The 25,766-nt window shown below is 39.6% G+C and overlaps 2 protein-coding genes across 9 annotated transcripts in view; one reads left to right on the top strand and one right to left on the bottom strand.

The window, feature by feature from the left end:
• Positions 1 to 18,080, bottom strand: part of fgf17 (fibroblast growth factor 17) — a 37,784-nt gene extending 19,704 nt beyond the window's left edge. Inside the window, exons 1-3 of one of the 6 annotated variants that reach the window (XM_046034750.1) lie at positions 18,025 to 18,080; positions 15,293 to 15,463; positions 11,892 to 11,975 (exon numbers count right to left, since the gene is read on the bottom strand). The gene's annotated coding sequence lies outside the window, so the exon portion shown is untranslated. The other 5 variants (XM_046034751.1, XM_046034749.1, XM_046034752.1 and 2 more) reach the window with 5 other exon arrangements.
• Positions 10,984 to 25,256, top strand: LOC123960162 (ectonucleoside triphosphate diphosphohydrolase 2-like). 3 transcript variants are annotated; one of them, XM_046034745.1, is made up of 10 exons: positions 10,984 to 11,024; positions 15,296 to 15,474; positions 17,041 to 17,158; positions 19,590 to 19,740; positions 19,862 to 20,021; positions 21,733 to 21,960; positions 22,364 to 22,636; positions 24,147 to 24,266; positions 24,496 to 24,630; positions 24,793 to 25,256. In XM_046034745.1, the coding sequence occupies exons 2-10, from the start codon at positions 15,358 to 15,360 to the stop codon at positions 24,994 to 24,996; spliced, it is 1,506 nt and encodes a 501-aa protein (XP_045890701.1). In that variant the 5' UTR covers positions 10,984 to 11,024; positions 15,296 to 15,357; the 3' UTR covers positions 24,997 to 25,256. The 3 variants fall into 3 exon arrangements, with proteins under 3 accessions (XP_045890701.1, XP_045890700.1, XP_045890702.1); XM_046034744.1 differs by lacking the exon at positions 10,984 to 11,024 and adding an exon at positions 11,026 to 11,150; XM_046034746.1 differs by lacking the exons at positions 10,984 to 11,024; positions 22,364 to 22,636 and adding an exon at positions 11,026 to 11,150.
• The last annotated feature ends 510 nt before the right edge of the window (positions 25,257 to 25,766 follow it).

Genomic DNA, 25,766 nt, shown 5'->3' with positions numbered 1-25,766 from the left:
CATTTTGTGTGTCCAGAATTTCATGACAATCCATCCAATAGATATTTCAGTCTAGGCCAAAGTGGTGGTCCATGATGAATCATGATGAACATGATTGACATATTAATTAATTACAAAAATAAACATTTGTTTAGAAATATTTCTGTTTCTAGTGGGTACCCTGGAAGACTCTAAAGTACCTCTGAATACCCCCAGACCCTTAACAGCCACTGCTGCAGTCAATTGTAATGAAACCACAGGGGTTCTTGCAAATGTTTATTCATCCAAATGTCCTGATCAAAACGTTCCTGGGATGCAAGAGCATCAGCTCCCAGCAAGGTTCTCAGGTTCAGACAGGAGGCATCAGCAGACTGAGGGAGCAGTCAACAGCAGAGCAGAGATAGAGCCTGAGATCTGACAGCGGATACAGTTACATGTTGTTTCTGATAGCTCCCAGCATTCCTGAGAAAATGTCTGCCTATACCTCACTTCAGCACTCCAGCCCCCTCTCCCTCCTCTCTCTCAGGTTGACAGGCTGAGCAGCAGACACAGGGGTCCACAGCAGGGTGTGTAAATGTGTTTTGTGTGTGTGTGTGTGTGTGTGTGTGTGTGTGTATGGGGGCAGTGATGGACAAGCATAGCTCCCAGTATAGCTACAGCCACACAATTCAAACAGAAGGTCAGTCACAGATAGAAAGAATCAGACACCCACTACTGACTGTATTGTAGATGTTTGATTTCATAATAAGATATTTGAAAAAGGTGGTCTATTCTTAGGAGAGGTGGCTTGCCCTGGAACAAAGATTTCCATCATGATGGATAAGTACTCACATTGACACCAACACTTAACTGTTCCGACACCACATCATGTAAGAACTCTTTCTGCACGCACACACTCACACACACAAACACACACACGCCAATCCTGAACAGTGACTAATGTGGTTGTAATGCAACAGCCGTTTCTCCCACTCTGACACAGGAGTAATGAGCATGTCACCTCCAGACAGCTATACAAGTGTGTGTTTATCCTGCAGTGCAGCATGGGTAAACAGGTTGAGGATGAGTGGCATCTTTGGAAACAAAACAGGGGTTTTGATAATTTAAATGCTTGAGAATTGACATGATTATAGTACTGATGTTTATTATTATTATTAATAATAATAATAATAATAATAATAATAATAATATAATAATAATAATAATAACAATAATTCTCAAAGTACTGTTTTCCCAATCATTTTATACATGTCAAGATGCAATAGACACTAATAATAGGACCACCTCACTACATTGACATTGGGGGGGCGTCAGCAAAACAAAAAAATGCACGTTGTTGCATCAAAACAGATAGTTCTATTCAATTCAATTCAATTCAGTTTTATTTATATAGAGCCAAATCACAACAACAGTTATCTCAGAGAGCTTTTCATAAAAGAGCAGGTCTAGACCGTACTCTGTGATCTGTATATGTGAAATATATAGATATATATATCTATATATATCACAAACGTGTTAATCATCACTTCCTGTGTCCCCTTTGTAGCGCTACATAGCACTTCCCACTACGAGTATAACTGAACATGTATATGTTGTTCGTGGCAGGTCTCTTCTAAAACATGTAAAGTTTGGTACAGATCTGAGCATGTACAGTCAAGGTACAACAACTTCCTGTTTCATGGCAAACCATCGATATTGGAAGCCAAGCCACGGGCACGCCATTCCACGAAAACTCACTGTTTGTACAACTTTTAATTGTCAATGGCTTTAGAGTAGACAGAGAAAATCTGCAGTTGGTCGCACTAATTCTCTAGGAGGAGTACGGAGTGTGTAAATCATCAAAAAATTACCATAAAATTTAAAATGGCCGACTTCCTGTTGGATTTAGGGCATTGCTCCAAGAGGCTTTTTTGTACGTGATACATGTGCCACAGAAATTTCATACATGTAGGTGAAATGTGCGTCAGGAGCTGCTCTGTAGGGGGCGCTAGCGAGTCATTTTGCCACGCCCATGTGCAAAACCCATAAAATACGAAATCTTCTGCCACGTCTGAATTATGTGCAAAGTTTGGTGAGTTTTCAAGTATGTTTAGGCCCCCAAAATTGAGGTTACTTTGCGGAAAAAACCTTGCACGGTTCGTGCTCGGGCCCTAATTACAAAGGTAGTGTAAACTTTCCTGAGGAAATTTACTGGAATGGATATCTTGCATTGCCTTTTAAGTGAAAAAAATACAAAATGATTATCCAACTCAATAAAAAGACCAAATAACGTCATATGTATTATCATGGAGAAATCTCCATAATATTGCAAGTTGGTAACATTGACTGAATAATTGTTATCTAGCATTTAATAAATGGTTAACACTACCCGCCAAACCAAGACCATGACACTTGCAAGAACAGATACAAAGTGAATGTTGCCGCTCCATCATTACAGGCACACTGTCTTTAGAGTAGTCTTTAGTAGCTGCCTTTAAAGCCACGGATTTCATGTCTTGACAGTTGTTTAAGCCCCCCAAAAAGTGCAGAACATGGAGAAAAATGCAGGACAGTGGTGAAATCCCCCCCACACACATACACACCCATTTTAGCACATTCCGGAAACTGCTGATGAATGACATCCTGTGAGGTACTGTATCTGTCAGGCCAACCCACCCATTGCAAATGCTGACCGCCTCAATACACAAGTGCACCTGAACCGTGAAAGGAAGGTGAAAATTAAGTCTACTTTGGGGTATTAAAAAAAAGCCTGTGGCTTATCTCCCGGCTGGAACGATGCCTTCCCCTATCTGACACACAAGGAGGCAGGGAAGCTGCCCTGAATGGGAAACAACATGGCCCTTTACAAAGACCTGTTAGAAACAATTAGTCCTGAGTGCAGAGGGTTTTGATTTGACTGTCTAATTGTCGGTTCAGGGTTGAGAGAGTGTGTGAGGTGGCTGGGAAGGCCCGGGAGCTGCGAGGGCCCTGAGGGAGAGCTGCTGTCACACAATAGCAGCCTTTATTTCACATTGAGCTTCTACAAAGTGGGCGTGCTCAAAAGATTTAATCCTACATTCAGACCTGACAAGAAAAGTCATTCACATTGAAAAGGTGGGTACAACACTGTTTCAGGTGCCTCCCATCTACTTCCCACTGTTACCCCACCATCCAAAAAAAGGGGAAATAGAAAAAACACAATTATTGTATACTATAGTTTTTTTCTAAAGATGAACAAGGTTGAGCAGAAACCTGATCCTTGTCAGGATCGGATCTAGATCCTTCACTGGCACTCCTCTCAATGGGCTTGCTTTTTCACAGAGGCCAAATTGACCAGGATACCATTCCTGACTGCAGTATGTGTGAGTGATGAGTGGTTGACACAGATAACAGTAGGTCATGCATGTAAGGATGGTACTGTGCTACAGGATTACAGGAGCCTCATCCACGGTGGTTTGAGCCTCATACTTTCGCCTCCTAACACGGCTGGGATTTCACCCCCCTTCTGTTTCAAGAAGTCCCTCCTCACATACCAAATCCTACTCTTAAATATCACCTGCTTTCTGCTCCTTTAATCACCTCAATGGGCATTCCTTCATGCAGTTTACAGCACTCTGTTGTGCACAGGTAAAAGGATAATATCCTTTCAAAACAAAGGTGAAGCTATCCATACAAGCTGTAACTGCAACCACGTCTTAGGAACACTGGACAAGAAGACGACTTCACTTTACATACATGCATGTAATACAGATGGGGACAAATCAAATGCAGATGCCTCTGTGCACCAGGGCTGAAAGTATGAAATGCTAGCTACTGAAGTGTATTTAAATGGTGAATTATGGTGATGTGATCGCTTAGCTTAGGAAAAAGTACATAATCAGTCATTACGGTTCTTTGAACTGAACAAAGTGATTCAAATTAGCAAAGTGATTTTTGACTTCCACCTCTGCCCTTTTAAAACCCCTGTTTAATACGCAGTTATGCCATAACGAAATGGCACTTTTCATTTCATGAATTTTCCGCATACATCTCAGCCATAAACAGTGACTGTCAGAGCAAGTGAAGGAAAGATTTGTAAATAAGGTTCATGCGGACACATATCATCTCTATGATCCTATGCAGAGAAGGGTGCCTGCTCGTCAAGCAAGCTGACGGCTTGATTCAATTCCTGTTGTGTAGTAGGTTCAAAATGGAGCAGAGACAAAAAAATGCACGTGATTCTTTGTGTACAAGTAGAAAAGAAACAGCCATCCAATTATCTCCAAACAAGCTCTGTGCACGTTTGCCTACATGCAGGCCGTAGAAGCATGTTTAGCTTGCAGCTTTACAGAGATTTTGGCTGCATGTGGGTATCTCCATCATCATCTAAGCTTATATTTGGTGTCACATCACATCTGTGTGAGCTGGCTTTATTATCTTTGGAACACGTGAAAAACAAGACAAGGAATATCCTGACAATAGAATCATATTATATTTTCTTTGATCTCATCCCACATAATAGAGCATGTGTGTGTACGTCCAGGTCCCATTAAAATGTCTTGTGCTTGCACCACTAAACTGTAAGCATATTTTACTTCTTGAGAAAATGAAGGAAATACATTCAAACAATTATCATACTTTGTTGTCTTTAAGTCACATCAGCGACAGTCACCAAAATAAATTCCTTCGATGCCTATGAATTGGTGCCATGATTTCAAAACGTTTGGGAACCACTGCTTCAGATACAGTAAACTGGTGGATTTATAACCCTGATAATTGTCTGACTGCTCATGTTTCTTTCCCCATCTGACTTTGTTGTAGTGATGTCATCATGTTTCAGATCTCAGCTATTACTCCAGAGAGTACAGCATTTTTATTATGTATATTACTATATTGGCTAAAACATTATGACCCAAACTGGAATTATCCTTTCATTTGCAGTACCAGGATAAACTCCTTACTAATAACTACCCCTATTAGTTGTCTGTAATTAAATTAATGTCACATTAACCCTTAATTGTTAATTGTCATCCAGGTTTACACTGTGTTTTCCGGCAGGCCATATGCGCCCCAAGGTGTGCTGTATTCACATTCACCAGAGAAAACCCTAAACTTCTCTACCACCTCAGTCGACAGAGAAGGTCACTTCAAAGCAGGGACTGAGTCACAGGAGCAATAGAAGCATGGGGCCGACAAATGCACCAGTTGTAAAACTTAACAAGGTGTGAATGCCCTCTGTGTGCCCTGGCTCTCCAGTATGCAGGGGTAGCCTGTGGAAGTTCTTAGGTCCTGTGGTACACTGCAAAAAATGGTGATTCTGACTTAATTCTGTCTTTTCAGTCAGAATGGACTACTTTGAAAAAGTCAATAATGCCCAGTGGGCGAGATGGACTGAGTCATATATACAAAGTCCAATTCACATTTGGTTTCACACAATTTCCATCCATTAAGCCAAGCTTTTGATCTACCTGATGTATGCTCCGATTAAGGTTTAAATGTATTGAAAGCTTGGCTAAATGGATGTAAACTGATCAGATAGAATGCTAAATGGATGTCAATTGATCACATTTAATCATCAATTCACACCTTGAACAACACAATTAACATGTGACCTGAAGTCAATTGTTAGCTTACAGAGGTGATCGACTGTGGAAACTCTATCGATCCTTCATCTTCAAGAGAATGTTGGCTCTGGCTAATTTTTTGTTTCAGCTGTTAAGAGTCAATCAAATTTCTGTGTTTACCTTCTGATTTGATTTCACATTAAGTGCATTAATGAGAAGTTAATTGCAGCCATGAAAAGCCACTCATTATTGACATGGCTTTAAAAAAACATCGCTGCTGTAGACCACCATTGAGGTGCTATCAAAATAAGATAATGAGTCAATTCAATACATAGTCAAAGTCAAATCAGTTATTGTATTGCTTGCAACAATACTATTTTGGTTGCACACCTTTTGTTTAAGAGTTAAGAGTCTGATCTCAAACATTGCTAAGAGTTTAAAGCCATGCTAGCAGCTCTGTGAGGCTGTAATGCTCATTGTAAGGCAAACTGTTAGTTTAAACAAACTGAAATATTGCCCTGATGATGGTGCTAGATGAAAAGTCAGGGGATCACAAAAGTTCACAAGACCATAAATGAGTACACCAAATTGCATGTTAATCCATCTGACAAGTGAGATATTTCACAACTATAAATGCCAATCTCATGATGGTGCTAAAGGAAAAGTCAGAAGGATTCACCCTCAGGGGACCATAAATAGCTGGACAAAGTTGTTGAGACATTTCAGTCTGGGCCAAGGTGGTGTATCAAACTGACTGACACACATTGCCATGAACCATCCTGGTTGAGTCCCACTCTACAGTTTGTTGTGCATAGGTCAACCAATGTTGAAAACAGCATCACATGAAACAAGTGTTTTAGTCACTTCAATAGACACTATAATGCCAAAAGTTTTGGGTTACCTGCCTTTACAAGCACATGAAGGTTAATGACATCCTATTCATAATCCGTAGGGTTTAATATGGAGTTGGCCCACCCTTTGCAGCTACAACAGTTTCAAGTCTTCTGGGAAGGCTGTCCACAAGGATTAGGAGTGTGTTCATGAGAATTTTTGACCATTCACCTAGAAGCGCATTTGTGATCAGGCACAGATGTACGACGAGAAGGCCTGGCTCGCAGTCTCCGCTCTAATTCATCCCAAAGGGGTTCTTTTGGGTAGGGGTCAGGACTTTGTGCAGGCCAGTCAAGTTCTCTACACCAAACTCGCTCACCCATGTCTTTATGGACCTTGCTTTGTGCACTGGTGTGCAGTCATGTTGGAACAGGAAGGGGCCATCCCCAAACTGTTTCCACAAAGTTGGGAGCATGAAATTGTCCAAAATGTCTTGGTATGCTGAAGCATTAACAGTTCTTTTCACTGGAACTTAGGGGCCAAACCTAACCCCTGAAAAACAACCCCACACCATAATCCCCCCTCCACCAAACTTTACACTTGGCACAATGCGGTCAGGCAAGTACCGTTTTCCTGGCAACCGCCAAACTCAGACTCGTCCATCGGATTGCCAGACAGAGAAGTGTGATTCTTCCCTCCAGAGAACACGTCTCCACTGCTCTAGTGTCTAGTTGTGCTTTACACCACTGCATCCATCATTTTGCATTGCACTTGGTGATGTAAGGCTTGGATGCAGCTGCTCAGCCATGGAAACCCATTCCATGAAGCTCTCTACGCACTGTTCTCGAGCTAATCTGAAGGCCACACGACGTTTGGAGGTCTGTAGCTATTGACTCTGCAGAAAGTTTGCGACTTCTGCGCACTGTGCACCTCAGCATGCGCTGACCCTCTGTGATTTTATGTGGCCTACCACTTCGTGGCTGAGTTTCTGTTGTTCCCAATCACTTCCAATTTGTTATAAACACCACTAACAGTGGACCGTGGAATATTTGGTAGTGAGGAAATTTCACAAGTGGACTTATTGCACAAGTGGCAACCTGTCACGGTAACACGCTTGAATTCACTGAGCTCCTGAAAGCGGCCCATTCTTTCACAAATGTTCGTAGAAACAGTCTGCATGCCTAGGTGCTTGATTTTATACACCTGTATAAAATTGATTGAAGTGATTGGAACACATGAATTCTGATTCAGAGGATTTTCCTAAAAGCTTTGGCAATATAGTATATATGTGATTTTAGTTCATGTTTTATAGCCAGACTTAGCAAGATAGCAGCCACTGTAGCTCCAAATTTTAATTGCAGGGTAACAGTTAATGATAAAACATACTGAAACAGTACAAGTAGAGAAGGGTAGTCAGAGAACTGACTCAGTAACGTCAGTGATACAAGCAATTTCAATATCTAAAGCATGCAAAATCAGCTAACATTAATCACCATAAGATATAGGTCATACAGGACCATGTATGGCTGTAGCAGCAAACCCTGAGTATACTGACTTGAGCAAGGGGGTGTTTTTCATTTGCAAGAGTACTATTGCAAACCATTGTTTTAACAAAAAATAAATTACATGTTGAGGTGGACTTTTTTTTACAGTGTAGCAGCTCTTGGGGGGAGGAGCGAGTGTTTAGAGAAGAAACATCAGGTGGCTGGTTGGACCACTGGGCCTGGACACTTCTGATTTATCTGTGCATTTCAGAATTATGTTGCCGACCTCTTCACCTCACCACCATTTGTGTCACCCCCCAAGTTCTGTTCAGGCAATCATGCCCACCCCCCAAAACCTACCAACCACAGTGTACAATACTGTCCACTACAAGCTGCAGTGTCATCTACAGTTCGGTACAGGTTTGGTCAAAAATAAATACTAGTTATACTAATATTAGGTTAGGCCTGCTGAGGAAAGGGTATTTAAAGTGGTCATAAAATGCATATTACTAGTATTGCATTGTGCTATATATTAATTTTGGACTTATATGACCTTCAAGATCATGGTCAGAGTTTATTAAGCTTTAAGTTTTATGCCCTATTATATGACTGCACACATCTACATTTGATCAAATATTTATTGTATGTTGGGTAATAATGTGTCTAATGTATAGGATGTCGAGCATTGGCTTTAAGGTGTCTATTTGTTTCAGCAAAAAGGTCACTAAAACAGCATATTTACTACAAATGGTGATGACATGCCTTTTGATTACAGTTTTTGTATAATTTTACCGTTTCCATTCGTTTTCTTCTTCCAGCATGTTAAATAAAGGAACAGGTGTGACATTCTGTTACACCTTTATGTGGTTACATTACAGCAAGCCGCAAAAACTGACATCTGTGAGACCAATTCTGTCCTTTTGAAACTGCCTTACAGAAATTACATTATAGCACCCTCTTGTGGAGGTAAAGAGTTAAGGCCTCAGTTAAGGTCTCAGAAATTAGTGACCACCAATACATTATAAATCTCCACCAAGACTTTTTTTCATATTGGCAAATATTTCATTATTGTTACAATTGCTATTCCTACTACTACTTCTACTTCTTCTTATACTACTACTACTAGTAGTGTTACTAGGTCTACTACTACTACTCCTACAACTACTACTACTTCTGAAGTCAACATTAGAAATAATTTCAACCCTGCCTCTATGAATTTCAGAAACAAATTATTTCAGATCCCACATACAATAACACATGGTTGGCTGGATGGTTGAGTGCACCTGTAGCAATGTCTGATTGTTTTTAAGACGTCCCTCCTTTTTAACTGTTAATGCTTTCCATTCAGCCAAGTTTGAACCCCTTTAGCTGTAAATCTTTTCCTTAAGAAAACTGTGTCTGTGAAAACACAGACATGTAGAAGTGTTCCACATCTTTCATACATTGTGAGTTTGATTCAGCTTTTATAGACACATACTAACACACACACACACACACACACACACTACACACACACACCTTCAACTGACATTTTAGCATTATGCAGACCAACTGCAACTAGTGCTCTCTTGTGTTTTAACTGAGTAACTGCACTTTCTGAAATACAGCTTAAAACCATTGCAAAACACATTTAAACCTGACATGTCACTAACAAGTACATAAAACAATTTCAGCCCACCATTTGAGACCATAACGGCTATTTGTGTCACATTAACTTAAAATCTCTCCCGCTGTCTCTTTTTTGGCTGAGTGCATAGCACGGCTGATTTACAAACAAGAGGTGCAGGCCTCATTAGTCTTGGTACATGTCAAAATGTCCTTGTTAGTTTATGTTTCTGATGTGCACTTGACACCTTGCATGGTAAGCACTGCTGTCAGGGTATGAATGTGTGAATGGGGTAAATGTGACATGTAGTATAAAGCGCTTTGAGTGGTTGGAAAGACCATTTACCATAAAGTTAAGCAAAACATGATTTTTCTGTAATTCTATGTCTTTAATAAAATCTAACTTGGTACACAAGTTCGCCATGACAATGTGCATGACATATTAAAACATGGCACTTTAGTAAAACAGCAGCATACTGCTTATTGACAGCCATATTCCATGGTAAATGGAGTTTAAACCCCATTCATACTAATTCCATCCTTTCCCTCATTTCCAACTACTCGTGTATCTGTTCCAACTGTAGTTTACAATAGTTTTTGCATGGCTATCTATGGGAAGTGGTAAATGGACTAATGGTCTTCCAACCAATCAAAGTTATCAAAGAGACTTCAGCATGTAGGCCTAAGCTGGAGGACCCGGGGATGGAACCACCGACCTTCTGATTAGATTATCTACTCTACTTCCTGATCCACAGACAACGCTTTGGTAATGGCATATATTCATCAAAATCTCAAACGCTATACTTATGTAATGATACCTGGTGCACCGGTGCCCCACGGAGAAATGCACAACATATTAAAACATGTCTCCAATAACCCCACCAAAGAAACTGTATGCCATTACACTTTCCTGACTCACAGTAACCTTTTCTTTGTTTCAGTAGGTTTCTTTAGAATGGGAGGATCTGGGCAAATAGATACAGTTCATGTTTGTGTCGTCGTTTATGAGAGAGAAAGAGATTATCACCACATTTCCCAGGCTCTGGAGTGACCTTGGATGAATGCCAACGTTAGTGTGTTGTTCTCTGATAATAATTGCAATGCTTTTTTGATTAAAATGAACACATAATGATTCTACAATAAATGAACACATACTGACTATTGATTAAAAACATTTTAGAACATGAAATAAAATAGCAAGAAAATTATTTCCCACATTCCTGGGTTTTAAATAGTCCCATAGTCCTCAACAGAGAGGTTAAAATATGTATTTTAATTTACTCTCAACATATTTTCTAGCTCCTCTTTCAGCCCTTGGCATTTTTTGAGCTTCTCGTGTTCCTTCTTCTTGATGTTGCTGCTTGGGATTGCTACATCTGTCACTGCTGCCTTCTTCTGCTGTTTGTCGATCAACACGATGTCTGGTTGGTTAGCCATCACCAGTTTGTCAGTCTGGATCTTGAAGTCCCACAGGATCTTAGTTCGGTCATTCCCAACTACCTTAGGAGGTGTCTTCCATTTTGACCTTGGGACTTCCAGCCCATACTCATACTACTGATTAGTGCTTCTGTGCTGTCCTTTAGTCCAGCCTTTCCAGCCACTGGTAGGATTTCTTGATATCCCCCATTTCTTCTATTTGTCTGTGGTACATGCCGTGCAGCGGCTTGTCTCTCCATGAAGGGTCTTCTTCCTCCTCCTTGTCCTCACCCTTGGGATTCTGCTGCTTGAGGTATTCACTTAGCCCTTGCTGGATTTGGGGTGAAACCCTCCATGCATTGTGAGGAGCTTTCTTGTCATGATGTCAGTCGCCTCTATGTCCTCCTGTGGCCTGTTTATTATACCAGTAGGGTATCTGATGACTGGCACAGCGCATGTGTTAGTGGCTCGGATTTTTTTATTCCCATTCAGCTGACTTTTCAGGACCTGCATTACTCTGTGTAGGTACTTTGCTATGGCGGACTTCTTTGCTGCCTCCTCATGGTTTCCATTAACCTGCGGGATCCCGAGATATGTGTAGCTGTCCTGAACATGTGCAATGTTCCCCCCGTTCTGATCATTATCCCTCTTTTTGATACAATCCGGCCACACTTGCCCAGTCCGTATGACATTCCAGTGTCACTGCTGCACATCTTGGTAGTGTGGATTAGTGAGTCAATTCCTGGCATACAACTTGATGTCATTCACATAGAGGAGGTGACTGATGGTTGTTCCACGTCGGAACAGGTATCCGTAGCCAGTCTTTGTGATGATCTGGCTGTGGGGGTTCAGGCTTAAGCAGAACAGCAGCGGGGATAGTGCCTATCACCTTGGAATATGCCACACCTGATGGTGACTTGTGCAATTGGCTTTGAGTTGGCTCAGACTTGTTCTCCATATATATACTGTATATATTATATATGTAATGTTTTTGGGACTTTTTTTGTCTCTTCTACACTGTGTGTGTCAGGCTGCGGCTGTGTGTTACACTTACTCATCCTGTGTACTGTCCCGATCTTCTTCACCTGTTGTTGTTGTTGGGTCTCCTCAAGCCTCCATCTCTCTCTGACTTTTCTTCCTAAATATAAACATATCCCAAAAGTAATTAACCTAATTTTGAAAATATAAATAATAACATACGCAAAACAGATCTAAAAAGCTACAGTGCATCTACAATCGGCTTTTGTTAATTCAACCACAGTGAAATCATATACAGCTTACACTGTACTATTGCAGTAATGGCTGCTATATTTAGAAACAAAAAGTCTAAAATAGTATGACATTGTGGTTATGATGGAGACTGGTTAACCCAATACTAGAACTGAGAATAAACAGCATTTAATTTGTGATATACATACAACATGACAATGGAAACCCTGAAAGATGAAAAACCTGATGATAAAATCTTTACCTCAAGCTTTTTGCCAGAGTTCTATACTTTTCTCTTTCTGGCCTTTTTTGGAGATTAAACAAACTCCTTTCCCATGTGCTCTGTTTTTCAAAAATGACTTCTACCTCTTCTTCTTTGCAAATTCTGTGAGACTGTCATTTAAGTTCAGGTGCATTATCGCCACCTACTGCTCCTCAGGATTTCTGTTTAGTTTTATTTGTGTCTTTTTCATAATTCTCCTGACAATAAACAAACTATTTTACTGCTTCTCAAAAATTTAAAATAGATTCCAAATTATGTGACCTGGTGACTCCACACCTGTGCCAATTATGTTAGTATAGTTCTTCTTCTGTTTTAAATTGATAGTTTTATGGAAGCTTCAGCATTCATTTTTAATAGCTTCCATGTCATGTGACCTAGGGACTCAAAACAAATACCTAATTGTATTACTACACGGGACAGTAGTCACCTGCTGCCCCTGTGTTCCTGCTCAACACCCTCTGCTACAATTATTGTTACTAGTCCTATTGTTATTATTGTTGTTATAATCATTAACATTACAATTATTATCATTAACACTACTATACATATCTATACCATTTTTCATTTAGTCTATAGCAACATCACCTTTACTGTCTGTACCTCTGTGTGTATATTGTGTAGGCTGCCTCCCTCTCTCTCTCTCTCTCTCTCTCTTACTCTCTGTCCCTCCCTCCCTCTTCCTCTCTCTCTCTCTCTCTCTCTCTCTCTCTTCCTCTCTGTCCCTCCCTCTTCCTCTCTCTCTTTCTCTGTCTCTCCTTCACCCCCAACCGATCGAGGCAGATGGCCGCCCACCCTGAGCCATGGTTCTGCTCCAGATTTCTGCCTCTTAAAAGTTTTTCCTTGCCTCTGTCGCCTAGTGCTTGCTCTTGGTGGGAATCTGTAAATAACATCATAGAGTACAGTCTAGACCTACTCTTTTATGGAAAGCGCTGTGAGATAACTGTTGTTGTGATTTGGTGCTATATAAATAAAATTAAAAAAAATTAAAAATTTTAAAAATTAAAAAAAAAGGAGGCACACCTCTTCATATCAGATATCATATTGTATTCCTGTAACTAAAATGAAGAGGAGTAAGATATACATGAAATGCAACACAACATTAACAGATAAGAGATGGGACATTTACTCTTAAACATGGACTCCGGGATCCTGAAATCTGAGTATCCTGAACCATAAGGGTAGTGGAAACTGCAGCAGATCACCAGGATGGAGCTGCCAGCCAGTGTGTGTGCATGTATATAAAAGTAAGTATATATATAAACACATACACACACACACACACACATAATGTATATACAGTATATACTTAGAAATATATATATATATATATATATATATATATAAATGTAAAAACATGTTGTTCAGTTTGCTATGGTCACTTTGACAACTTGCCTTCTTCTCAAATGTTCCTTGCTATGTTTGTTACAATATAAAAATGTATGTTGGATTTGGGTAGAAGTGTCCTTGGGCAAGACACTGAACCCCAAATTGCTCCTGATCACTGTTCCATCAGTGTGTGAATGTGTATGAATGTTATTTGTGCTGTGCAGTTGGCACCTTAGCCTCTGCTGTCAGCGTGAAAGTGTGTGAATGGGGTGAATGTGATGTAAAGTGTGTCGAGTGGTCGCAAAGACTACAAAGATGCAATACAAATGCAGACCCTATAGCATTTCCCAGGTTCCCAAGTTCTATTCATAAAAGCAAGCATAATTCTCAGCCTCTCTCCAACAACAGTCAAACAATATGCAGAACTGGGGAATTACATCATCAAAAACAATCATTTTAGACATACTGTACATCGGTACACCTGTCGGTAGGTGTACAATATAACTAAAATGGATAAACTGTAGGTAGAGAGTTTATGGGCAGGTGTGTGTGTGTGCGTGCGCGTGTTTATATATATACTTACTTTTATTTATATATATATTATATATATATTTATTTTTATTTATACATATATATATATATATATATATATATACACATATACACATACACACACACACACTGTATGCCTGGCAGCTCCATCAAGGTGATCTGCTGCAGTTTCCACTACCCTCAGATTTCAGGATCCTGGAGTCCATGTTTAAGAGTAAATGTCCCATCTCTTATCTGTTAACGTTGTGTTGCATTTCATGTATATCTTACTCCTCTTCATTTTAATTACAGGAATACAATATGATATCTGATATGAAGTGTGCCTCCTTTGTCCCATGTAGTAATACAATTAGGTATTTGTTTTGAGTCCCTAGGTCACATGACATGGAAGCTATTAAAAATGAATGCTGAAGCTTCCATAAAACTATCAATTTAAAAGAGAAGAACTATAGTAACACAATTGGCACAGGTGTGGAGTCACCGGGTCACATAATATGGAATCTATTTTAAATAAATAAAATGTGTTTACATAGCAATATTTATAAACAGTTAAACTGTAAATGTTTTATTCATTTATTCAAATGTTCATGTAAAATAAATTAATCACACATTAGCAAACACAATAGGTGTGTTACATGTGACCAATTTGTAAAATGTTTGTATTCATAATTTTCATTAATGTGGGGCATGTTATTGATAAAAACATGTTTTGTTTGGGGTTTTTTTGGTCATTCCAACAGTAATTTAGTGATGATGCAAAATTCATCAAGGCTATCAAGCCTTCTTTAGGCTACATTTATAATGCATACAGAGCTCTGTATTTGCACACAGTCACAACACACCACGTAGGTTATCCTGTATTCTAATACATTCATGGTATGTATGTAGGCAACAGTAAAACTCCTGATGATTAATTTCTTAGAAGAAACTTACTTGTCTGCTGACTCGGCCTTTCATGAATGAAGCGGGCCAGAGATTAGAGGAAGCGAGACATTTTACCATGCAAACGATACTTCAAAACCTCAGACCAAACCCAGAGCCGACTGTTTGATGCACGCCCTTTATGTATGTGTGTGTTTCCTTACTAGGCATTATGTGCTCAAGCACTTTTACGCAGCGCTGCCCGCCGCACTGAACGTGCAGAACCATTATGGGTCTCCGGTACGCCCTAACCATCCCTGCGGTTGTGCTGCTGATCTTGGCAATAGTCGGGATCCTGCTGGTGGTCCTTCCGACTAAAGAGATTGAGATGCCTCCTGAAAACATGGTAATGAAAATAATTATGTGCCTTATCTCATATTTGGCGCTTCAAAGGGTTTTTGTAAGCACCGGAAATAATTGTATTGTTTTTTTAACTGAATGTTTAATTGAATGTTACTGATATGTTTTATTAATAATATATTCATGCATGCCAAGTTTTTTTTGGTATGCTTTTGAGTTTGTCCACTGTATTAGGGACTGAGGGGGGTTATAGGAATGGGGAAGGGTTTTGTCTTTTTTCTTTGGATGAAGGTACCGCAGTCTGACTATCTTGGCGGGCTTGGGAGAGTTTTTTTCATTTTGATAGTTACATAGATAGGGTAGAAAAACACATATCAGGTTTTCAACATGTGCTTCTGCACATTAGAAGTTAATAATTGGAGTCTACAATTTAAAAAGGCATTCCATTTTCATATTTCTATAATATTTTAACATTTTGTGGGGGTTGTGTTGCACTTTGCACTGGGTTCAAAGTAAAAATGTATTACCCCATGGGAGGGCCTTATGAAACATAAGGTTCAGCTACCATTCACTACCCCAATATTTTTTATGTAATCTCTAAGTGATAAGTTAAAACACAACGGATACACCAGCTGTTTGTTACACATTAAATGTCACTACCCACGAATTAAAACATAGTAACTTACAAGAAGCATATTTGCTCAGACCAAATATAAGCATTCCAGTTGTTAATCTTGCTGAAAAATCTCTCAGATTTCCCAACAAATAAAATGGTTACAGTTTTGAGCCTCATGTCATGAGCCATAAGTCTGCATGTCAGCTAAATGTTAAAAATGAAACATGCAGGTTTTCATGCATTTCCTGACCAGCAGTTGCCAACCTCAAAAGTTAAAAGGTGTTTTGCAGAAGGAAGTGATGCAGAGCACCTCTGAGAAGATACAACACAAAGAAACAAAGAGTGTGATATAAAATAAGTGGTTTGGTGTTTATTTGATATTCTTTCTATTCATGTTCTCTTCCTTTTGTTTTGCTCCCAGACACTACAAAATGTCATATCATTGTATACATTGATCTCATTCTGGCATATCCTGCCACCCCCATCTGCCTACTGAATTATACTTGAATAGAATGTGATGCTTTGAAGTTGTTCTTGCAAAAGATCACACAAAGAAAGACAAAGTCACCATTGCTGCATGAGTAAGACACTTGAATACATAATACATAATAATATAACTCAAAATGTTACCAAAGAAACACCAAAGAAAATTCATTGGCAATTCAAAGGAGGTCTTTGCTGTAGCCACATTGTGTCAGTGCCCCAGTTAAAAGTGCTAATTAAACAGAGCAAGCCTAAACAAGCTGGAGCACAGAGTGGTTACAACTGCTAATACAAATACCTTAGTAAATAAAATACACACAGAAAATTAACATTATTCACCATTTTATACAGTGAACCTGTATTATCAGAGGCGCACTGAGGTATTTAATAAGTCATAGTAGTTTAGTATGATCTGACCTGGCAAAGCAATATATTGGGGCAGCCCAGTGGTTCATATTCTGAGCAGCATTACTAAAGTATGTTCTGGCACCATATTGTATGTTTTTGTTTCAGTATGGAATCGTTCTGGACGCAGGCTCATCTCACACCTCCATGTATATCTACAAATGGCCAGCTGACAAGCTAAATGGCACTGGGATTGTTACCCAGCACAGCGAGTGTCATGCAGAAGGTGAGCTCCTGCCAGTGTATATAACCAAATTACAACAATAGAATTTACCTGTTGTGGTATCTAGCAATGTAAATAGTTTGGGTTTAATCTGCCCATATATCCATCTCTGAAAATTAAAGTGGCGAAAGAATTTAGTCATTGAGATAATAAAGGGAAACGCAGACTTGATTTTTACAGCATCACCTTGAGATCAGAGTGCCATTATATATACGTGACTACTGGGTGGTTTGTTCAACCCACTAGCAACATTTTGTGTTTCCAATGTTTAAAGTTTAAGCTGCACAAACACTTTTAAGCTGAGAAAAATAAGAAGAAAGTGTCACAGGATCCAAATAAAATAGGGAACTTTGACTTACTATGACCTGAACACCCCCATTGTCAGCAAGTCTGACTTGATCACGCGGGGATTTGAACCTTTGAACCAAAAGCTCTCAGAAAAAGTGATTTGAGGTAACGTTACCCTTTAGCGTCTGTGTGAGACGCTTCCGGACGCTCTGGGGCGTCCTGTACAGACCGGAAGTGCTAGTTAGCTAGCGGTAGCTACGTTCGTGATAAAGGTGTTGACAGCCCCCCGAAGCACCTACCCTTACCATAACTATCAGAAATGTTAGTACCTAAACCTAAGTCACTGATTTAATGCATGTCGACCGGCTAACCCTACAGCTGCGCACATCGCCGGTTGTGCTAACAGGTAGGGTTAGCTTCCCTTGTGTTGCTGCAAGGCAGCAAACGAGGGCGTTTCATACGGACGCTTAAGGGTACCTTTAGCGTAAAATCCTTACGCTTTGTCACGCTGTCTGAAAGCGCCAGTTATGACGCACTGAGATGCGAATGCGTTGGTTGGATCCCCAGAATAGGTGACTTACTGGGGTGAGGAGGGTTTTTCGGTCAGTGTTGGGCACGCCTTCTCACAGGTGACGTCACATGTGCCAGACCTGGATAGTTTTGTCAGTTCAAACTTAAAACACAGACAGTCAAGATGTTAGTGAGAAAATTCTGAAAATAATCACACAACCATCTGCTGGTTTTGGGTGTGTTGTCACTTATATTGATAGCATTTGATCCAAAACTGAGAAAAAAAAGAAAATGTTGTGTATACTGTACAAGTTATAGCAAGATACTGAAAATCACTGCAGACTCACTGTTTGACTGATCTAAATCCATCCAAAGAATGTCTGTGTTGATTTTGGTAGTGTTTGAAGAAAGACTTGTGGAGATATAGATGTTATTTGAATTAGCATATTCTGAAAAATATAGAGTGACTGACTTCTGAATTGGCCATAGGATGCAGTGAGGCAAACGTTAGTCAGTGGATGTGCTGAAGAAATTTCAGCTCTCTAGGACGTATGGATGATTATCTTTGATTTTTTGAAGTTAGGAATCAGAAATGTCTACAAATGTATATTTTTATAATAAGCCACGCCCACTTTGCGCAATCATTACCATATGTTATACATCAACTGAGTAGTGACCCGAGATTGTACAAACCAAATTATGAGGCATAAACTTTTTGCAACTGTAGCGCCCCCTTTTGGAAGAATATCCCAGGACTGCTCAGCGAAGTTTGGGCCGAGCATCTGAGCAGATGCGTCTAGTTTGGTGACAATAGCTTAAGCCAGTTTTGATTTATGTAAAATTGTACGTAAATACACAAAACTAAAAATTTATGAAAACAAACAGATTGACGTATTAAAACTCTTTTGATAACTTTTGATGAGCGACGTCTGTAGATGATCCTGCCAAATTGGTCGATTCGCTAAACCATCTGAGACGAGTTCGCAAAAATAGGTTTTAGAGAAAAGTGATAAAAAGTTGTATAATTTGACATTTTTAGAGCAAAGATGCAGATGAATCCACAGATTAAAATAATGAAAGAAGTTTGACTCTAAATGAAGCAGTTTTCGAGATAATTGCAAAAACGCAAAGTTGATTGTTATAGTGCCACCATGAGGTCTATGAGGGCCCTTTTATTTGCCTGAGTAGTGGGTGGAATTTGCAACCTAGGTGCCAATTTTGGTGAGTTTTTGTCCAGCAGTTTTTGCTGCCCAAACACTTAATCGGAGAAAAAGAAGAAGACGAAGAAGAATCAAAAGAAAACCAATAGGGCTCCAGCAGCTTCGCTGTTTGGATCCCTAATAATTACCTTTTTCAAAACTTACCTTTGGCTGAACTGACCTTTTATCCCCAGACGGGCCCTGTGGTAAAAACACTCTCACTTTCACTTCCACAATGTCTTGTGCAAGGACTTTGTTCCAAAGTAGTTTACTTCTTCGCCAGACAGTGTGTGCCATCTTAGTCACTAAGAGCTGTTCCTCGTCTTGTCTTGGTTTGTTTTTGAGTTTCCTTAGTAACACTAACCAGAGAAAATGCAGTTTTTGTGAAAGTCAGGCTGATCTTTTTTTAAGCAGCACTACTTTCTCTTTCTGTCAAGGTGGAGGTATATCCAGCTATGCAGGTGTTCCTGGTGGTGCTGCAAAAAGTCTGGAGGCCTGTCTGGAACAAGCTGCGAAGGATATACCCAAATTCAGGCACCAACAAACTCCACTCTATCTGGGTTGTACTGCAGGCATGAGGCTCTTGAAGTCAGTAAAACAGGATATTAAACTAACATTACCACCATTACCATGGTAGGAATGCATTAAAATGTATAATGGAAGGATTTAATATTGTTTCATTCCCCATTTACCTCTCAAAACTCTTTAGCATAGTCAATGCCACAGAGTCCCAGCAGGTACTGAAGGAAGTGAAAAACAAACTTCAGTCTTACCCTTTCGATTTTAAAGAGGCAACCATCCTTAGCGGACAGGAGGAGGGGGCATATGGCTGGGTCACAGTCAACTACTTACTTGAAAACTTTGTCAAGGTAAGCTCTAACTTTGACTTTGAGCCCAGGAGGTGAGCACCTTGTGCACCTTACCACTTTCTGAAGTATAGTATCATCTAGGCACTAACTGAGCACTAAAATGCCATGTCACCGCCAGAGTTTACTTACTGCATACATGAGAAAGTTTATTGGGCAGCATACTCGACAATGTTTGGTTACTGAGGCCATTCTGTGGCTTGCACAAAAACATGTGCTCAATCATGCTCAGATAATTTGTTCAAAACTTTCTGCACATTCAGAATCTCTCCCACATATCTGTGTTCTCTGACATTTCCAGAATAAAGTCGTAATATTTTAACAAAATCTACCTGCCCTGTACTCTGCTATGCATTAGCCTGTGTTATTGTTCTGCTGATATGGCAGTATCCCGTTCATTCCATCTAACAAACACAGAACTCAGTCACAGATAGAAAGGTTTCTGTGTCGCTGTCAGGTGTGTCATGTTATTCTCTTCCCAATTTGCGGCAGACTGTTAACATGTTTGTTTAGCAAATACTAGACAATGACAGACAACATTTATATTTATAATGTTTTCATCAAAATAATTGCCAGGGACAATTCAGTAGTCACTGACAAGCCATGAAGCTATAACCAATGCGCGCTTTCTCTCTTCTCTCATTCTTCTCTCTCTCTTTTCGTGCTCACTCTAAATGCAGGCATGCTGTGTAACAGTGGGAGGGTCATGTCACAGGAACTTCAAACTAAATGTAGCAGTAATATTGCAACTAGCCTTCCTTTCTTTAAAGACCTGCAAGACAGGCTGCGTCATGAAGATTATTGCGTACACACTGAATCCAACAAGTCACAAAATTCTTCATGTCTGCTGATATTTGTTTATCCTAAAATCAGTTTATAGGGACATCACCACAATTGCAGTAAACTGTGATGAATTGAGGGATGCACTTGGCTCTGAATACCACTTTCAAAATGTATTGGGAAAGTGTGCATCAATGTGTGTTAAGTGTATTGTCTGTTGGCATTTTTCCGACATGAAACATACTTTCCTACTTCCTGGCAACATATTCTGAAAAATAGCTTGCACCCAGAAATGTTAACAAACAAATTAATATGCTTTTAGAAAGGTTTATTTGCACAATAAGAAAACATGCAATGCAACTTCAAATTTCCACCATAAATTGGAGCAGAAAATGAAAAGTGTTTAATGCTCAAAATCTTTTGGGGGAGGACCCCCTGCTCATATATTTCAGCATCCAATATTTCATCAAAATAGTGCTAAAACGCTTCTTGTCTTGGTCTTGTGTATCTTCACGTCTTGTGACTCAAATGCATCATCACGCCCTTAATCTGAGCCATCCCCACCACTTTTCAAACCAAAGTGATGCCCTTGATAGTAGGTGCTCAGAACCTATGACGCATCAGCAGATCACCAAAGTTATTTGGACTCATAGTTTGGGAAACATAAATTACTGCACATAACTTTATGCCAATCCATTTGACCTGCTGGTGGTGCTAATTGAAATGTCAATAGATCGTCATTAGGTGTGATCCTCTGGTAAATAACAGGGCTGTTTTACTCTGAACCAAAGGGATAGCCTATGTGACAGACTATGACCAACTGACATTGCCATAGATTCACATTGGTTGCTTGGCTAAAATATTTACTGTTGGAATATTTGTATTGTCCTACATCAGTAAAAAAAATAAATGGATGTCCTTTCTTGTCATTCAGTGTGGTTTTGTCGGGCGTTGGCTGAATCCAGGCAGAGAGACAATTGGAGCTTTGGATTTAGGCGGAGCTTCCACTCAGATTACTTTTGAGACCTCGGAAGAGGTGGAGGACAAGCAGAACGTGATGGCGCTGGAGCTTTATGGAAAAAACTACAAAATATACACTCAGAGTTTCCTGTGCTATGGCCAAGACCAGTTCCTGAAGAAGCTACTGGCTCATCTTATCATGGTACTGTTAAAAAAGTGGACAGACTAAGTGACTAAGTGACTAAGTAAAGATTCTCTTTCTTCTTGACCACCTGTGAGGTCAGAGGTTAAAATCAGCTAAATAACAGCACTCCTGCACTTCAGAAATTTACTGTCTTGTTGCAGTTCACTTGCCAACCAGAATATTTGAACCAGAGGGCCCTTAGTGAAGGGTGTGCTTTTAACTAAAATCCACAATGTGTGCTTACTGTATATATGCCTATATGCACATAGGTAGTATAAATACCACCAGCCAATGTAATTTTAAATGTTTACCTATTCTACTAGTTTATTTGGAATTGTACATAAAAGGGTGTCATATGATGCAATTTCCTTTTATATTTACCAGCAGAATGTTTACTTTTTATCTTTATCGCCTCTTCCAGCCTGAAGTTGTGAAACCCGAATTGAACCATCCCTGCTATCCACAACAGTTCAAAACATCTATCAAGCTGGGAGAGGATGTGTTTGACTCTCCATGTACTAAAAAGTACAGACCAGCCCAGTTTGACCGCCAGATGTCTATATCAGTAGTGGGCACAGGAAATTACCAGAAATGCCTAGACGACATAAAAAACATGTTCTCCTTTGACAACTGCTCTTACTCCGAGTGCTCCTTTGATGGAGTCTTCCAGCCCACTGTGAGAGGAAGCTTCATGGTGAGGAAGCCTTTTAGAAAGAGACAGCAACTACCCATAGCTGATGGGGCAAAAATTGAAAACAATGAAGAATAACTTTAACTCATTGACAAAACGTTCACGTTTGTTGCATTCTTTGGCATTTCACTCGTTTTACATGATGAATGTTTTTGCTGGTCTAAATATTGTTAGAGTTGCAATGTCTGCTAATTCTCCATTTCATAGTGTATACCTATTTAACAGGAAATATGACAATTGTTGGTTGACATGCACGTTAAATGCCTACCTGGACTGTGATTACATTTCTTATCATTTGCTTTTGTGTATCTGATGTGTTTTATGTGTCTTTATGTTTTGTCCTGGACTACAAATTATCTCTCAGAGGACATTCAAGTTGTATAAGCCTAAGTAAATAATGGAATCATAGCAATGGAAGGGACTTTTTATTTATCTTTTAGGACAGTGCTTCTCTCCAGGCTTGGTGATGTTACCTGGGAAGAAGCACTGCCCTATAGGCTAAAGTCAGGCAACAAAGGTCTGTGCACAGGAAATGCCACAGATCTCAGGAAAGATTGCAACATGATTGCTGCAACCGTGCTCTGCTGAGCATTTGGAAACCGATATTTATTTCTGGATATTGTTAGCAATGCAAGCAGAATTAGTCTAGGGAAGTCAGTCTGTCAGTCAGTCTGTCCTCCATTTTGGTCCATTCTGAAGTGAAATGTCAACCGCTATTGGATGTAGTTCCATGGCATTTGGTACATACATTCATGGTTTTCTCAGGATGCATTGTAATAATTTTGGTGACCCCTAAACCTTTCGTTTAGCAGCATCATCAGGCCACAGTATTTGTTTGTACTCGTTTGGTTTATGACCAAACGTGCAAATCTAATGATGGTCATCAGCCTCAGCCACATTATACCAGCAAAATATCATGTTTGTATCGTTACTGTGAGCATGTTAGCATGCTGAGGTTAGCATTTAGATCGAAGCATCGCTGTGCCTAGGTACATCCTTTCAGAGCAGCTAGCATGGCTGTAGATCCTTTGTCTTGTTAGGAAGGTCTACTGTAAATCCCCCTGCCCAGAGTTTGGTATACCCTGCAGACACACCACTGTACTCTTCTGTAACTGGCATAGAAATGCAGAAGGCAAATGTCTTAATCTCTTAGTTTTATTTTGGAGGGTTGTACTCTTGTTCCTTTTGAATTTGAATGCACTTGGTAAGTCATTTTGAAGAAATGCCAGATAAAAAGACAAAAATGCAACAAATTGAATGGAAAGCAGAAATCTATCACAAGGGGATCTTACATGTTTAATTCAGCAGTATTTTGCATACAAGTCAGTATTAGCTGTCAGTTGTTTTTCTTATGATTAATTATTTAAATTAATTTCAACCTTAACAGTAAGGTGGTGCTCAGCTTTCAGTTATTGCAATATGTTTTCATGGCTGATGGTCTGAAAACTAACCTTCCCCAGCTCAGCAACAGTATGTGACTCTCGTTTGACTCAGTGTTCCTTCTTCTCTACAGGCATTCTCTGCCTTCTTCTTCACTCACAGCTACATCAACCGCCTCACTAACATCCCCATCACGTCACCCAGTCGACTAGAAGAGGCAATCCGTCTCATCTGTAACATGACCATCTCTGAGGTACTCTTGAGCACACAGCTCTCTGAGCCTAGCCCCCAATACAGATTTTCATGTTTGTCTAAAATCACCAAATAGGGCAGTAAACCCTCATTCTCACTACTCATGTTATGTCCTCTTGACTATACTTGATTTTTCTACAATCATGGAAGACAAGATCAAAAGGATTAGGGATTTGAATAACAAAATAAAAAATTTAATTCACTGTATTTCCACTACTTTCCACTCACAGATGACTGAAAAGACAAATCAGTCAGAGAAATACATGAAGAATGTCTGCGCCGTCTCCAATTTTGTCCAGGTCATCTTAACAAAGGGCTACGGTTTCAATGAGCATTCCTTTCCTTCCATCTCTTTTCAGAAAAAGGTCAGGAGTAAAGGAAATACATTAAACAATTTTGTTCATTTGCTGGGATTTCAGTCTGTGACTACTGACTCCTATCAGCAGCGCTGTCTGAAATTCCTGAAATCAGGAAGCTTGGCCATGTTGTTCTGTGGTTTCAGTGGGTCCCCTCTTGTGTTTTTGCAGGCAGGAGGAGCATCTGTAGGCTGGGCTTTGGGGTACATGCTGAGTCAGAGCAATATAGTCCAAGCAGAGAGCCTTGGACTGATGAAGGCCCTGCCATCAGGGCCCTGGACTGGCATTCTCTTCCTCTTCATCACCCTCCTCCTCATTGCAGTGGGATATCTAATAATGATCTACAGAACTAGAAATAGAGAAGCCATGGTGTAAGAGCATGGGTGACACACTCCCTAGTCCAATTCATATTTCTCTATTGTACGCATATGTCCGTCAAAACATTTCTGTTTCTTTTGAAAAAAAAATGCAAGAACATTTTAGATTTTGTTGCACTTTATTGTGTGTGTGTAAGTGAAATCAACAAATCAGTAAAATGTGTGCACAATTTTCTTTGCAAATCCACAAACTTTCTGCTTGACTCTTTAGAGGAGTGTGTGTAAAATGAAACTACAGAATAAATGATTTCCAGCCCACTGTGATGTTGCCCTTTTCTTATTTCCATTGGCATTTTCAATTTAATTTTTACAATTTAACCTTTAAGTTTGAGCATTTCCATTTAAGCTTTTGTGATTTAAATTTTAACCTTTTTATTTTCACTTTATATTTTCCAACATTTTAAATATAAACATACTTTTAATTTTGCTTTTGCTTTTTTTAAGTTTATGGCCTGATTATTCCCTAGTGGTGTAGTAAAAATAATAATCTATTTAACTGTATCTTTTAATTTTCTATTTGGATTTTAATTATGACCAGAAATATCCCCCATACTATTGGCAGTGTCAACAGGCACAATCACCTACAGATTATTAAAGGGATTTGGATATTCTGTTTTGTTCCTCAGTGAAATTACTGATTAGTCACAAGTAAAAGCAATGACTAGACAGTCTCCTAGTGCTTGAAGTCATTTTAACGTCTGTGATCATAATCATGTATAAACACGTCTGTAATTATCATTTATTAACACAAATACTCCTAATGATTAA

This window comes from Micropterus dolomieu, linkage group LG21 (assembly GCF_021292245.1).
Source record: "Micropterus dolomieu isolate WLL.071019.BEF.003 ecotype Adirondacks linkage group LG21, ASM2129224v1, whole genome shotgun sequence".
NCBI lineage: Eukaryota > Metazoa > Chordata > Actinopteri > Centrarchiformes > Centrarchidae > Micropterus > Micropterus dolomieu.
Note: the sequence above shows the minus strand (reverse complement) of the source record. Positions and strands in the feature narration are given on the sequence as shown.

What these genes read in the sequence shown, in the direction of transcription:
- LOC123960162 (XM_046034745.1), top strand. Translation starts at nt 15,358, where the DNA reads ATGGGTCTCCGGTACGCCCTAACCATCCCTGCGGTTGTGCTGCTGATC. An exon ending in CAGCGAGTGTCATGCAGAAG is followed by an intron (nt 17,159 to 19,589) that starts GTGAGCTCCTGC and finishes CTTTCTGTCAAG; the next exon opens with GTGGAGGTATATCCAGCTAT. An exon ending in TACTTGAAAACTTTGTCAAG is followed by an intron (nt 20,022 to 21,732) that starts GTAAGCTCTAAC and finishes CTTGTCATTCAG; the next exon opens with TGTGGTTTTGTCGGGCGTTG.